Source organism: Thalassophryne amazonica, chromosome 9 (genome assembly GCF_902500255.1).
Source record: "Thalassophryne amazonica chromosome 9, fThaAma1.1, whole genome shotgun sequence".
NCBI lineage: Eukaryota > Metazoa > Chordata > Actinopteri > Batrachoidiformes > Batrachoididae > Thalassophryne > Thalassophryne amazonica.
Genome location: NC_047111.1, coordinates 52345522 through 52362543, shown reverse-complemented (window position 1 = coordinate 52362543; position 17022 = coordinate 52345522). Strand labels below are relative to the sequence as shown.

Here is a 17022-nt window from a genome sequence, read left to right as displayed (position 1 = left end):
AAAGGAGTAAAAATTAAGGATGCTAACACAATATGCTAACCATAGGACTGAGAAAAGAAATGTGTCTTAAGACTCATCTTGAATGTCTCCACAGAATCTGTCTTATCGATACTGGGAGACCATTCCATAAGACAGGTGCACGATAGAAGAAGGCTCTTTGACCCGCAGACTTTTTCTTCACCCTCGGAACACAAAGTAGTCCTGCATGCTGTGAGCGCAAAGCCAGTATGTAAGGTTTAATTAAATCAGCTTGACAGGTCAGTACCAGTCCATCAACAATTTTATAGGCTAATAACAAAACCTTAAAAACTGATCTCACAGAGACAGGAAGCCAATGAAGAGATGCCAGAACAGGTGTAATGTGGTCAAACTTTCTGCTTCGTGTCAAAAGTCTGGCAGCAGCATTCTGAACCAATTGGAGACCCCTAATGTTGGACTGTGGCAACCCTAAAAATAGGACATTGCAATAATCCAATCTGGAAGAAACAAAAGCATGGATCCAGGTCTCAGCATCAGCCATTAAGTCATGCAGAAACACCATTTAGATGACCCAATCTTGAAGAAACTGTAGAACAAAACTTAGTATTTTTCACATTACTACAAGTATTATTTTCCATTACCGTTGTAAAATGTGAAAGATGAGAATGAACAAACCAGATTTAAACATTATTTTTACTTGTGTCAGCAGGTCTAGGGGTCTGCTCGACTCTGTGTGTGTCTCTGTCTGTGTGTCTGTGCATGCCTGTGTCTATGTGGTCAATGTGTACACAGTATCTTGAAAAAGACTTTGTGTATCAAGGTGAAACTTAATACTCAATGTCACCTCTCAAAGACCCCCGACAAGCTCAACATAGGGTGCGTTATGATTTTAACTGTGGCCATAAGGGGAAAGAGGCTCTGAAACCTTGTGTGGTTGATATCTTTGGCAAAAAAAAGTGTGTATCAAGGTCAAACATAGTACATAAGGTCATCTCATTAAGACCTAGGACACGTTCAACTTTGCACTCAACAAGACAGGATAAGTATTACCTTTGTTACACTTACATATGGATTTTATATAAATAACTAAGTTGCCTTCCTCTATGAATCAATTGGCAATACTTGCAAACATTCCAATATGGATCCAAAAATGGACATTTTCTAATCAGTCAAACAGAGTGAGACTGAGTAACATTTTGACCTTATCGGGGGTTTAACCAGCTGGATACAGTTGCTTACCATTTTCCCTCCTGATTTGGGGTCAAACAAGACCATGGTAACCCTCTTGGGTTCACGGTGGTATATGCAGTAGTACTTCACCCAGGAAGACACAAATGGGCCTAAAAAGACAATAATGGAAACAGTTGAAGAAAGGAGAGGAAGAAAATATGGGGACAAAAACAAGAAAGGGAACACAAACACTGAATAAAAGATGATGTCAAAGGGTCAAAGAAATGAAGGAGATATGGTTAAAAATCAAAACAAAACAAAAAACCAGGATACGAACCAGTCTGTTTTGTTTTAGTGCTAAAGAGGTTACTATGGTAACCACACGTCAGCTGCTGTCGCTTTGCTGATAGATCAGCCTCGACTTCATCACCAGCGTGTGTTAATTATAGTTCATTTGTGCTATTGATTTGACAGCACAGGTGTGTGTTATTTGATAGGCATGTATATACACACACACACACACACACACACACACACACACACACACACACACACACACACACACACACACACACACACACACACACACACACACACACACACACACACACACAAAATCAGCAGGCTGCCCTGCAAGGCACACAGCTGCACACAGGGAGCAACTGAGGGATGAAGGTCCTTGCCCAAAGGACCTTCATGATTTTCCAGTCTGACAAGAAACTGAATCAAGGATCCTCTGGTCCTGAGCCCAACCTCTTAACCACTACACCATCACCTCCCCAGTTAGCATTATCACTCAATATCATTAAATATGACAAGGACGAACAAGAACATGTTTAAACTACCTTTGGAGCAATTTAAACAAGTTTTAATGCAGATACTGTATTAAATAGCTGTCAGACAAATATTAATATGGTTAAAACTGGACTCAAAACAAGCAAAAATTTCAATTTTAAGTTGCTATTACAGTGATGCCTGTTGACATATCCTTGGAGTGTGAATAATCCATAGGCACATTTTACGATTTCTGACAATTTTAAAACAAAAATATAACTGCTAATTCTAAAATACTTCTAAAATAATTATGTGGCACAACCTCATCCATTCAACATCATAAAGGGTTACTGGGATACCTTGATAACTGGTAAGAACTGAAACATTCCTTGAATCTAAAGTTAATTTATTTTTCTTATCAAGGGGCATTTAATTAATGCTCTTACACAACAGCGAGGACACACACATGAGAGTTGGAACCTACGCTTCTCCTGTACATAGAGGTATCCTTCCATTGCGTGCTGACTGACACTCTTGTGCTCATGTGGATTCTCCTTCATCTTCTTCATCAGACTCTCCACCTCTGACCGCGTGCTCTCAAAACGGTTCCTCGTCTGTTGAAAATGTGCGAACATCAACATACACTTCAGACATGAAGAAAATGTTCTGAGCAACTTCATCTTTCAATAGTCAAGCTTTCTGCTAAATAAGAAATTATGACAGCAGAACAAACAAACAATGGTTTATTTTTATGTTTGTGCTATACTGTACTTTCTGGATTATAAATCATTTTTAACTGCTTTGGGAGGTCCTGCAACTTACATTCCAAAGTGACTTATATGTAAAAAAAAAACAAAACAACAAAAAAACAGGTGTGTAAGAGTACACAAAATTTTATAGTTTGGTACATTTTCAGTACAGTAGAAACAACAAACACGGTGCGTCTTCATTTTCTTTTCAAATTCAAAATTATTAATTTATATAGCGCCAATTCGCGATGAGATCGCCTTAAGATGCTTCACACAGCATAAAAACAGAAATAAACGAATTCAAATTTTTAAAACTGTCATGGTTTGGCCCTGTTCAAGGCTTTGATTCCTTCTTTCTTTACATCTCCTTCGGCTCCTGCTTTGTTTTATTAGTGGATTATTTTCATCACGTGTTTATTGTGTTCCATTTTGCTTTATTACTTGGTCTCTTTGTCACTTTGTATTTCTTTGTCATGATTCAGTTCCATTCTAGTGTTGTCCTGCCAGTTTGTTTTCATCATGAGTTTATCACATTTATTGTATATGCTTAGTCACATGTTATTGTTTTTTTAACTTTGGTGTTGCTCATCAGATTATGTTCCATTTGTTATTCATGGCATTTTCTGTTCATCAGTTATCTTGTATTATTTATTGCATTATTCTGTATTCTCTGGGTTTTGGTTATTTGCAGTTCAATCCATAGTCGTTGTGCCTTCATCAGTTGTTGTATTCTCTTGTCTGCCAGTATCTGTTTCATCCTAGTCTGGTTTAATTCAAAGGTCCTTGTTTTTTTCTCTCTTTAGACTTGCCACCGTATTTCTTAGTTCTGCCCCGCATTATTGTTTGTCTAGAACACGTCAGGTTATTCAGTTAGTTTTTTCTGTCACCTACTTATCTTGCTAGCACCGGCTTGTTTTGCCCTCCTGCACTTTCTTGCCTTTCTTCTCTCTTCTTTGTTCACTAAACCGCACCTCCTTCCACACACCTGCTCCACATCAACTTGATTAGTTTGCTCCTCTTTAAAACCCTCACAGTTCCACAGCTCACCGCCTGATTGTTGACTTTGTACACTTTCTCGCCTCACGTTCTTGTCCAGTTTGCTCTTGTGTGTTTTGACCTTGCTTTTGTGCTTTGATCTCCGCCTTGCCGTATCCTGAACTCTGCTTGTATTTTGACTCTGCCTTTGCTTTGCCTGCTATATTCCTCGACGCCGTGTGAATGACCCCGGCCTGGTTTATGGACCACCTCCCAGCCTATACCATGTCTGATACCTCCGCTTCCATGTCTGACTACCAGGGTACCGTACCTAATGCCTGGTTTCAAGATAAAGCCAATTATTCATCTAAACCAACCATGCCTGTGAGTCTGCATTGGTCTCCTACTACTTCTTGCATCAAACCAGCACCTGCCCTGACAGAACAATCAGGCCAGTACGAGGAGACCGCGGACTCAGACCCAGAACTCAACTTGTCAGCACTTAAAGAGGTATTTGCTGACATACACTTCTTCTTTACCTGTTTTCACCACACCTACTCCCCAGGCAAGAAGTTTGACTACCTGGATCAGGCTTGGGAAGTGGTTGAAGCGACCACCTGGCTTTATCACTACTTCCCTGATCTAGAGGATCTGGACAATTTTTTGCTGCAGATAGGCTGCCCGACTGGGTGAAGCACCCTGAATTATATCTGCAAACCACTCATTCACCACCAGACGATGACGCAGAGTGGGAAGATCTGGAGGATGAGTCTTCATCAGAGACAGAGGACTCAGTACTCCAGAGCAAGGCAGAGTTTTTGTTTAAGATTCAGGACTTGTTTTTTGAGTTCCTGGACAGTCCAGGTGAGCAGAGCAAGCAGCACATTTTTTCTAAGTTAGATCAGCTTCTCCTCACTGCTCCAGAAATGGTCACTGAATTCCCTGAACTAACCAACATAAAAGCTCTGTTTATGCAATGTCGGTTGCCTACCTGTGTCGAGGACCCGATGGACTTCCTATTTGAAGCAGACATCATAGCCAGTCTTGGCACACCCCGCTCCATTACGCTGTCCGATGCCGTAGTATTGCCTGCTTATTTTCACCCGCCGGTCTCTCAGACGACTCCAGCATCATCTCCAGTCTCATCGTCCCCACCAGTTCCGGCACCACGGTGCTCCACCATTTGAGAACTGACAGGGCAGCCCCGGACAAGCGGACCGTCTCTCCAGCCAAATTACACACTGAGGTCAGCGTCACCTCTCCCTCGTCCGATCCGTGCTCCACGCAAGCGGCAGTCACTTCAGCTGCAGCAGCCGGCTTCGATAAGCTCTGCCTCCCTCGTGTCGGTAAAAAGTACTCCAGAACCATCAGCTCTGTTTCCAGTTCCCGCTCCAGCCGTCAAGTCATCAGGAAGTTCCTGGTCGCTGCCGCAAATCACAGCGCACAAGCTCAGTGACTCAGCTACAGCACCGGAAGCGTTAGCAGCAAAGCTAACGCTGCTCTTACAAGCCATTCTGCCCTCGTCAGCCCCACTGACCAAAGCTTCAGTGGGCACCATGATGACGAGCATGCCTGTCGGCCCTGCCCCGGCGGTAAAGGTCCCAGCTGAGCGTGCTCCGCTGAGGTCAACAATGATGATGACATCATCAGAACTTCCTTCTCAGCCCTCCTGGAAGCCCTTGCCTCAAGCCACGCCCACAACGCCTGCTTTGCTCTCAGTGAAACTCGAGCCACCGGATTCTTCTGCCACGCCCACAGTGACGTTGAAGGTTACGTCACCGGGATTCCCTGCCACGCCCACTGCTTCAGAATCATCGTTTCCTGCCCACCTTTCTACTGCATCCTTGAAGACTTCCTTTGGAGTTGACAGTCACCGAACAGTTAGTGCTCTTTTGTTTATTCTCTTATTGATGATCTTCTTTCTTGTGTGTCTGTATAACCTGTTCTACATGCAGTTTTTTGCTCCACTATCAAGCCTGGTGTTGTTATGCACCCGGATTTTGACAGTCATTTCCTGTATGATATGTCAAGTATATTTTCTTTTTCTGTTCCCTTTTTAGCTTGAATATGTGTAAGAAACTGGTCGCCAGCCCACTATATTGTTTTGTGCATAAACCTCACATGTTGTGTTTGAAATTGTTTGGGTGGAAGAAGCCTCTGTATCAGCTTGGTTGGGTCCACAGTGCTCTGTATTCTTTTGTCAAATGTTTTTTCCCCCCGTAGTTCTCTTGCTTATTTTTCTTGTATGTGCATCACATATCAGCGGTTTTATCGCTTTTTATGGTTGTTGATTCATCTAATCCTTTCCTTAGTTCGGAAGTCATTTGACCCCTCACGTAGTTTAGCTCTTGGTTTTTCGGTTTTTGGTTTTCCTCTGAAATGGTTCTGCTGGTTGTTCCACCTTCCACGCTCTCTCGGACGGCTGTTTAGTGTTCCAGAGACGATTTTTACTAGATTAGCTGGCTTTGGTGGCCCCCGGGGGATTTCCCTTCGTCGGGCCCTAGCCCACACACGTTCTTTGCTTGACCGATATTTTGGCTCATATAATTCTTGGCTCATGTTTTTCAATGGTTCTAGTAGCCATAAACTTGAAGGGGTACTTCAGTATTCAGGGGCATGGTTTATTACCATTTTTTCCTCTTTTTGCTATCTTGTTAACTTTTCTGGCTTTATTCACTCCCTGCTTCATTTTTTCCTTACTTCTATTAATCCACTTAGTTCTTATAGAGTTTCTGGTTGTTGGTTTCTTTATTCCCTATTTCAGCACTTTTGTCACCAGTTTTCCGTTTGTCTTTTTTTTTATCTTCACCACCATAAGCTACATTTTGGGATCTGATGTTCTACTTTCATCCAGTTTTTGGCTGCAATCTCAGTTATTAGTCTTTCTTTTCTGTTGCCTCCTTAGTTTCAATGGAGTTTTGTTGATTTGTGTTTGGCTTAACCTGTCTCCCTACTCTGTGCTGTCCAGTCTGTATCAGTCCCTCATGGCTCTCCTTCTTCCCGTGTCTCGTTCCAGTCGCTGCCAGCTCAATAAGGCCGTTGATTGTCAGTTCCTTGTTCCCAGCTCAGAGCTTGCTCCCCGTCTGGTCTCTGTCTCTGCCACAGTTCCCAGCCGTTCATTGATGACACCTCCTGGTGACTCCTTGGGCTCTAAGCAGCCTGGCCACCATCTTCCGTCTTTCCCTGTCTACCGGCATAGGCCTCCAGACCGACCCCCTGGTTATGTGTGGACTATGGGACGGCCATACGGTTCCCCACTTGGTTTTCCCGGTGTGTTAGGCACTGCCTTCCTGCCATTACCCCATCCCCCCACCCCTGGTCGGCTTGTGTGCTGGGTTTTCTGGGGACCGCCTGTGTCGGTCCCTTGGGGTGGGGGTATGTCGGTCCCTTGGGGTGGGGGTACTGTCATGGTTTGGCCCTGTTCAAGGCTTTGATTCCTTCTTTCTTTACATCTCCTTCGGCTCCTGCTTTGTTTTATTAGTGGATTATTTTCATCATGTGTTTATTGTGTTCCATTTTGCTTTATTACTTGGTCTCTTTGTCACTTTGTATTTCTTTGTCATGATTCAGTTCCATTCTAGTGTTGTCCTGCCAGTTTGTTTTCATCATGAGTTTATCACATTTATTGTATATGCTTAGTCACATATTATTGTTTTTTTAACTTTGGTGTTGCTCATCAGATTATGTTCCATCTGTTATTCATGGCATTTTCTGTTCATCAGTTATCTTGTATTATTTATTGCATTATTCTGTATTCTCTGGGTTTTGGTTATTTGCAGTTCAATCCATAGTTGTTGTGCCTTCATCAGTTGTTGTATTCTCTTGTCTGCCAGTATCTGTTTCATCCTAGTTTGGTTTAATTCAAAGGTCCTTGTTTTTTTCTCTCTTTAGACTTGCCACCGTATTTCTTAGTTCTGCCCCTTTTGGTTTCATTCACGCATTATTGTTTGTCTAGAACACGTCAGGTTATTCAGTTAGTTTTTCTGTCACCTACTTATCTTGCTTAGCACCGGCTTGTTTTGCCCTCCTGCACTTTCTTGCCTTTCTTCCCTCTTCTTTGTTCACTAAACCACACCTCCTTCTACACACCTGCTCCACATCAACTTGATTAGTTTGCTCCTCTTTAAAAGCCTCACACCTGCTCCACATCAACTTGATTAGTTTGCTCCTCTTTAAAACCCTCACAGTTCCACAGCTCACCGCCTCTCGCCTCACATTCTTGTCCAGTTTGCTCTTGTGTGTTTGACCTTGCTTTTGTGCTCCGATTTCCGCCTTGCCGTATCCTGAACTCTGCTTGTATTTTGACTCTGCCTTTGCTTTGCCTCCTATATTCCTCGACGCCGTGTAAACGACCCCGGCCTGGTTTATGGACCACGTCCCAGCCTACACCATGTCTGATACCTCCGCTTCCATGTCTGACTACCAGGGTACCATACCTAATGCCTGGTTTCAAGATAAAGCCAATTATTCATCTAAACCAACCATGCCTGTGAGTCTGCATTGGTCTCCTACTACTTCTTGCATCAAACCAGCACCCACCCTGACAAAAACACAATAAAAAGACGAAACCATAAAAGAACACAAGAATAAAAACACATCATGACACAATAAAACTAATGATAAAACAAGGAAAACAAATGAGTCTTTAAACGTGATTTAAAAGTCTCCACAGTATCCAACTGTCATATGTGTGCCGGGAGATCATTCCACAGAACTTTTATTGTTGTTTATGCACCAATGACACCAGATCAAATTCCTTGTATGTCAGAACCTGCTTGCCAATAAATTTGATTCTGATTAAACATATTCAGTGTATGTTCTTTAGGCTAGTGTGTGGCTGAACAGGCTTTCCAGATATTACACTCCAATGCAATTTAGATTTTTTTTTTCCTCTTCCTGATGAATTTGGGATTAAAAGATGAATATGAGAATACAGAACAGACAGGACAGCTTTTACTTCCTGGTATATCCCAGCCAATTTGCATATCCGTCTGGGGCAAGAGTGACACTCCAACGTCCTCCCTCCGTCCAGGATGGGGGACCCTGGAGTACATCATGATCAGCACCTGAACAGGCTTCGGGGGAGGGTCACTACCACTGACGGCACGACCAGGTCCTGAAGACAGTGGCAGAGGCTATCTCCAAGGCAGTGGCCAACACAAACACATCCACAGACACAAGAAGATCACCTTTGTAAGAGCTGGAGAGAACCCACATGCAAGGACTTCACCATCAGGCAGCCTGCTCTCAATGCCCTCAGACTGGGAACACCGAGTTGACTTGGGCAGAGAGCTCAAGTTGGCAGACTTTATAACATCAACCTCCTTGAGACCAGATGTGGTGCTGACATCTACTTCTTCCAAGTAGATCTTCTTAGTGGAGCTGACAGTCCCATGGAATGAGACCAATAAGTGCAAGTGGCTCAAGTACCAGGAGCTCATCAAGGAGTGCCAGAGGAAGGGCTGGAAAGCTTGCTGTGAGCCAGTCGAGGTGGGGTGTAGGGGCTTTGCTGCCCGCTCCCTTTGCAAGTTCTACACCTTGTTTGGTATCACAGGAGCAGCAAAGAGGAGAGCCATTAAGTCCACCTCAGAGGCTGCTGGGAGAGCCTCAATGTGAATTTGGATTAAAAGGTCTGAGAAGTGGGCCAACTTTGTTGGGACACAAGTCGAGGACTGATCACCCCTGGGTGGGTCTCCTGAAGGAGGGTGTCTGATGTTGTGAGACCCAAAACACCTGTCAATCTCAGGAAACATCAATGATGATGTGTCCCAGCACATCTGTTGTGGATGCATCTACACACCTGACAAAACTCAGCAGCATGGGCAGTCTTGAACCGCGGACGTTTACATTTGGAGTCTGATACTAATTGCTTATGCCACATGCTGCTTGGTCAGCCAATTTTTGGGTGCACAATCAATACAAATAGGTAAGTCTGGAAGGAAACAACACTTAACATGTGACTTAATATCCCTTGCATACAAAAACTGCAACAAGCCAGCGACTCAGTGACATCCCCCAAATGTTGATTTCATCTTTTACTATTCTTCACCAGGCCTTTACAGCAGCCGATTTGAGTTGTTTGTTTTACTGGAGGGTGAAATCCTCAGTCTAGAACCTTCTACTTTTCCTCTCTTCCTGAAGTCACCCTTTGTTGAGTTGTCTGTGTGTTTTGGATAATTGTCGTGATGCATGATTACTTATTTGGATGGATTTCTTTGTAAACTGGCAGATGAAATCTTCCTTCAGACTTCTGAAATCATTCTGCTGTTAGCACCATGACTCATGTCACCAGAAAAGGTCAAAGTCTTTTCCAGAAGCAACCACGCAGGCTCAAGCCATGACATGACCTCCAGTATGTTTCAAAATGTATCATCAGCAGATCGTTTCTTCATCCACACATAATTTTCATCACTTTGGTTTATCTTTATCAGCACATAAAACATTGCTCCAGAACTCCTGTGGATCATCACAAAAATTTCAATCTGAATTGATTCTGATACTGTGTTATGGACTCCTTATTTCTGCTCTTGAAGTTCTCTTCAGTGGACTGTCCTATTGTCACTCTTGTCGTTTTTTTTTTCTTCCTAATATTTCTGTCATCAATTAATCCTTAATCGATTAAATGTCTGTTTCTCAGTATGCCAGTTGTTTCTTTCTTTATTCAAATTGTTTTATTGACTATGCCCAGTGTTTGTGTAATGCCTGGCATTGATTTTCTCTCTCTTCTCAGCTCCAAAGCTGGCTTCATTTTCTCCAAAATATAGCTTTCTGGTCAACATGTTGGATCATTGCAGAATTGGGCATATTGGCTTTTAGCGTTGGACATATGAAACTTAATGTTAACACTGACAAGACAATTTGGGCTAGTTAATGTTTTTTTTTGTTGTTGTTGTTGTTTGTTTAATCACACCTGGGTCACAAGAAACACCTGCCAGCCATATTCTCCAATACATTTGATCAGGCCAAATTTGGGTGGTGTGATGCAAAATGTGCTGTGTCATCGCAGTGTTTCCTCTATATACATTTCGTGGCAGTGGGCCGCTGCCACAAAATTATTGGCACCATCAATTCCATAGGTGAGGTACACATTGCGCACATGCATGTCACAGAGTATGGGGACCAGCTACACATTTACTTTATCAGCATACACGCTGATGTCAAAACAAACCTGGGAACCAAATATTCTAAAGAAATACATTCGTTATTTCAACAATTAAGATTTCCCAATGAAAAAGTACATATTGTGTATCCAACAGAGTGTCAATATCGTTCTATTTCATAAGTGTGGAACGATAATAAGCAGCGTTCAGGGCTGTCATGGTGCCAGTTTTAAAAACATTTAATTCTCCTTCACTTAAAATATGCACCAAGTCTGTTTGTGAAGATGCACCCTTAATACAGGCCAATCAGGTAGTGTTTTCCACAAAAAGGTTTTTGTCATCATAGTGGCTATTTTCCTCCTGCTTGCAGAGACAGTGCAGGTGCGTAGCCAGAGAGATGAGGGGTTGAAAGGGCCACCCCTCTTTGTTAAGCATGAAGGTCCACTTTGGTAGACATTTTTCTTTTTTTTTCTTTTTTACATATAACAGCAATTCTTCTTATTCTTCTTCTTATTATTATTATCATTATTATTATCATCAGTATTATCAGGCATGTCCCCACAGGTGGAGGAAACACTGGTTAACACATCTAGATGTAAATTGTAATCTGAGAGCAAACACCCAAAATGATACCCCTGCTCTGCCATATTAGTTGCTCACAAGTATAAATGTAGTTGTAAATCTTTCGTAATGAAATACCACAATTAACGAACTGCTGAACTTCTGTACTGAAGAGCTCAACATGTCTGCTTACAGATGTAACTGACAAATATTAAGTATAACAAAATAAGACTAGTGTCCCCTTGAAGATGTTGCACCATAATTATTTCCCTACATGCACATATTCACATGGTGCACTACCATTGTACGAGGTCTGTTAGAAAACTATCCGACCTTATTATTTTTTTTAAAAACTATATGGATTTGAATCATGTGTGCTTGCATCAGCCAAGCTTGAACCTTTGTGCGCATGCGTGAGTTTTTTCACGCCTGTCGGTTGCGTCATTCGCCTGTGGGCAGGCTTTGAGTGAGCACTGGTCCACCCCCCTCATCGGATTTTCATTGTCAGGGAAATGGCTGAGCAATTGGAGCAGCGCTGAATCAAATTTTTCCAGAAACTGTGAGAGACAGCCAGGTGGAAACCATTCGGAAGATTTAGACGGCTTTCAGTGAGGATACTCTGGGCATCACACAGATTAAGGACCATTACAACCAGATTAAAGATGGCCCACAACGACGGAGGGCGCACCGCGCTCCGATCGGCCATCGACAGGCTGAAACGACCAGATCATTTCCAAAATGAAGGCTGTGTTGATCCGGGACGTCGTCTAACTACCAGAGAAATTGCAGAAGAGGTGTACATCAGCACTTTTGCGGCACATTCCACTGTTACAGGAGATTTTGTAATAAAAGACATGCGGAGGAATTCGCGTGTCGGGACAGAGCCGCGTAATGGCGCACAACAAAAAGCATGTCCATGTTGGAAGTCTCACAGGACAAGTTGTGACATGCCCAGCTGTTACACAATTTCTCGGATACTCACTCGACTGAAAAGCCACCGAAAGCCGTCTGAATCTTCCAAATGGTTTCCAACACGGAACTATTTACTTCACGTCTGCATCATTAGGGAACATTTGTCTATATTCTGGTTATGGTCATGATTAAGGTGACAAATAGGCTTAGTGTTTCCCAATGCATCACATAGTGACACACTGGGCTACCAGACTTGTCACATACTGATGTTCAGTCAAAATGAACCATTTGCAAAATGTGACAACTTGGGTGTGAGACTGCACTGTTCAAGTACTTCCAGAGGGAAGAACTAGAAGTCCTATATAGGTCTAGACTGGTACCTTTGCTTATTTCTGGATTCCACAGCATGAAGCAGATGAGTGTACTGGTACACCAGTCTGACACAGGTTACTCTGCCAGCCATGGCTGGTACTCATTTACAGCTAGGTGGACTGAGAAAATAGTGAAAAGAGTGTGTTGTCCAGTTCCTTTCACACTGAGATGCTTGTTGTTTCAGAGGTGACTGGACTGTACATCCTGTTGTGAACTTGAGCCATGATCCTGTGCTCTGCTTGTTGATATAATGTATTTTTAAAGTGGAACCTTACATTCTGGATGCTGATAGTAAGAGCAGTCTTGAAGTGGTTGAAGTCTTTGGCTAGCTCATAACCGTGGTGGTAGAAGGTGAACAGGCCTTGGAGAAATGCCAAAAGCTGTGTGAAAAAAAACATTAAGTTGTTTAAAGCAGTGAAGGATGAGGAAAGGGAAAGATGAGGATAATGATAACTAGGCAAAAGAAGAAAATAACGGAGAAAGAAAATCAAGTAAAGAAAAACACGGGTGGAGTTAAAAAGGAAGGAAGCAGGAAAAAAATCTAATGACAACTAGATGTGTGAGGATGAAGAGGAGGAGATAGAAGTGGGAGATGCAAATGAATGGAAAAAATAAGTGCAACAAAGATGTACTGAGTAAGTGGGAAAAAATGAGACGAGAGAAGGAGTGGCACAACTTCATCAAGACAGCAAACACAAGGTGAAATATTTTTAGAATAAGAAACAACACCTACCTATGTAAAGAATCAAAGGTATATAAACAAATAAAAACTGAACACTGTCAAATGACATATGGAAATTATAATATTTTATAAGAGAATTTTTTTTTGAGAAAACAAGTGCATTAGACCCACCGTGTTGTGTACAATCATAAAAATGTTGCCAGTCTCTTTAATGTCCCCTCAAGCACATCAAATCATCTGTGATGTACTACCGCCTAGTGGCTGCTGAAGGTACTGACTATAACCAACTCCATTTCTTAACTGGGAAAAACTCATACAAATGGAGCTGAGTTCTTTCTTACTACAGTATCTCACTGATTTTACTCTGCTTTGAAGAAGTGGCTTCTTTGGTGCTTTTGGCTTTGCTATCTTATTTCCTTTGCTTTGGCAAGGTATGAGCCCAGTAGCCCTGCTCTCTCAGCTGTGTTAGATCAGGATATTTGTTTTCTCTTGTTTGCCTTTGGCAGGTTAGGGAGGAGCACTCTTGGTCTGACAACACATTGTATGCCAAACCCGGAGCTGACTCATATTTATTTATTTATTCATTATTTTAACAAGCCTCATCTTATCATGACTTTGCACTTCTGGAATTTTGGGGTTTTCATTTTCATTTTTTCCATTGAGTTACTTAAATTTAACAAACAACAAAAAAACATTTCCAATGATTTTTCTTCAGAAAACTGCTCTATAAATGAGCAGTCCTCTCACACGTTAATGTTTTGTACAGATCAGTGGTTTCTGCACCAATCCGTTTTGTATAGATCAGTGGTTTCTGCACCAGTCCGTTTTGTAGAGATCAATGTTTTCTGCCACTAGTCTTCCGTGTTTTGGCCCGACGCATCATTCTTATTGGACAACGCGAAGGTACGTCACAGCTTAGAGTGTCGAAAGCTGGATTGGATTGAACTTTGACCATGTCAGCCTGCCGACAAGCGGCAATGCGTGCTCCCGTCAGAAGCGTGGTTTTAGCTCGGCTTTTGACGCGACGCTTCTGACGCGTCTAAAAAGCAACACGTCTCATTGAAAATAATGCTTTTTAGACCGATTTTTTTTTACGCTTCTGACGCGTCTCATGTGTTCAGTGTGAAAGGCCCTTAACAAATAAAGAAACATTTGCACTATGAATCACCTAATTCCTCTTTAATTATACTCATGATCACTTGGTGAAAAAGACAATACTTTTGACGATGTAACAACCTCCAAACTGCTCTAATGGCAGTTGGATATGCAGCAGTGTGGACATGTTAAAGACAGAAAATGTAATACAGAGTCATATAAAACATAATTTTGCAAAATGGGCATAAAGTGGCAGCTTACAGGCTCCACAAAGTCAAACATCTTCCGTTCTTGGACCTCCTGCACCTTGAAGACGTACTCCAGAGAAACTTCATAAAAATGCTGCCGCACGTTATTCAGCTGGCTGTCCGCCTACACATGGAAGGAATTAAAGTTGAAGATTAAGTGATATTCATCAAGAAAACTGACAAGACAAACTGTAACTAGCAGAAAAAGACAAACCATAGATAAGCATGTTGCAGCGTATATTGCCAGAAGGTACAGCTGAGATGCAAGCCTAGATTTAATATTTTGGTGAAAGAAAACCCTCCTCTATACCACTTCATCGTGAAGCTTTATAACTGGGGATACAAATGCAAAACTTGCACTATGCACAATTTTTCCAATCACAGCCACATAAGCCCGTAATGTCTTCTGGGTTGTCTGGGTGTCTTGGTGGCTTTCCTCACTTTTCTCCTTCTTGTACAGTCACTCAGTTTTTGAGAACTGTCTACTCCACACAGATTTACCATCGAGTGTCATACTGTTTGTATTTCTTCATAACTGATGTAAATAAAGTTCAAGACATATTCAGTGATTTGGAAATGTTCATGTATCCATCCCCTGGCTTGTCTGAAGAAAACTGGCAATTAAACTGATTATTTAGAGGTATTATACCAAGGGGGCTCATTACTTATGCAACCCATCATCTTGGCTTTTATATTTTTAATTAATTTATATCAAGTTGTAGAGATTAACTTTCAGTTTGAGTTTAAGGAAGATAATTTAAAACATTTTTATACTGAAAAGCCTGATTTACTTTTTGTATATGAAATGCCATAAACAAATTAAAATGCGTGAAATACCAAGGGGCTGAATACTTTTGCAAGCCACTGTACTGTCACCAAAAACAACATATATTGATGTTAGTGGCACTTATTGTCGCTGGTGTCGCCGACTGAACGGTCCCCTCTAAAAATTGGTCCACCCTACCTTCACTGTGCCTTCACTCTGCATGCGTCTGAGTCTGACTCTCTGAGTCTAAGTCTCTGCATCCAAAGCGATCAAAGGGAATAATGTGATTATTAACCATCAGATGACAAAGTAAAACCTCTTAAATCATTCTAAAGTCAGTTTTAAGCAGAAACAAGGCGATAATCGGTGAATCGCTACATCAGTCTCAGATGTGCTGCTGTGGCGCTCTGATGAAATAATGTGGAAATAATTGTTGTACAAAAGCTTCAGATATGTGTTGCTGAGATAGATGATGATTGGAGTGCATTTTTAAGCAGAAACGACGTGATAATCGCTGAATCGCTGCCGACACTCAGAAATGACGCTGCTGATGCTCTGAAATGATGCATGCACAGTGAAGGCAGGGCAGCTCGATTTTTTTTTTTTTGAGGGGGGGGAGGGGAGCAGTTGTTCGGCCGGCGACACCTGTAAAGTCAATTATATGTAATGTCAGTCCCAGTACAAAAAAGCTACAATAAATGCATAAACAAATAAATAAAATTCTGCAATAAGTTTTACCTCATGTAGATGTGACTCTTTCTTCCTTGCTGAAAGGCTCAGGTGCTTTTCAAGCACTGCACAATACTTCTCTGTCTCTTTGTCATACTTTTTCTTGGCTTCCTGTAAAGCATAAATAAATCGTTTAGTTACGGTACAACCCGTAATGGTTACAACTTCCTCTCACACACTCCTTCCTTTTGGGAATATGTCATGAGCTAAATAAACAAAACAACGAATTTAATTTTGTTAAATATACTATGGGTTATTCAAACATAGCCCCTGTTTTCAGAAGAGGGAGGAAGACAAACTTTATATAATGTGAATTTCTCTGAGCCTGTTCGTAAAGTTTTTCATTTTGCAGGAAATCCAGCATGAAATGGTTTCTCTAGAGAGCACAGCTGCTTATTTAACAAAAGCCTGTTTTATAAGAGGTGAGGTCATCAACAGAAGAGACACGCAGATTGATGGATGCTGAACCAAAGACAGATTGAGCTGGGTGTGGCATTGTTTAAAAATATAAAATAAAAAGACTGAACAGAAAAATCTTGAAAAAAACTGAAAACCACAAAGCTGGGTACAATAGTTTGGAGAAGAACCAGGGGTAATGTCTTGTCTAAACATGCTGATGTAGTTGTAATTATCAGTCCCACAGGGATCATTAACTTTAGTTCTCATCAACTGAAGGAGGACATATGGGCAGAAACAGTAAAAACAGGCAGGAGAGAAAACAAAAAGAGGAGCAGATCAGGGTGGATCTTCCTTTCATCAAGGCCCTGGCATGTTACATTAGCACTATACATCTGTGCTGGATTGCTGATGTTATATTTCCTCATCCAAAACTCATGACCAGGCTGAAGAAGACACTGGTTCCAGGAAAAACTCAAACACTGATGAAACCATTTCATATTAAACACTGTAA

General features: G+C 41.8%; 1 protein-coding gene across 2 annotated transcripts in view; it reads right to left on the bottom strand.

Moving 5' to 3' along the window:
* The window catches only part of LOC117517120 (rho GTPase-activating protein 26-like), a 397059-nt gene that overhangs the window by 150608 nt on the left and 229429 nt on the right, over positions 1–17022 (bottom strand). For both annotated transcript variants that reach the window (XM_034178045.1, XM_034178046.1), the window contains exons 5-9: positions 16122–16223; positions 14631–14741; positions 12868–12972; positions 2408–2537; positions 1219–1319 (exon numbers count right to left, since the gene is read on the bottom strand). In XM_034178045.1, coding sequence (XP_034033936.1) covers positions 1219–1319; positions 2408–2537; positions 12868–12972; positions 14631–14741; positions 16122–16223 — 549 coding nt within the window. The remainder of the gene's footprint in view (positions 1–1218; positions 1320–2407; positions 2538–12867; positions 12973–14630; positions 14742–16121; positions 16224–17022) is intronic.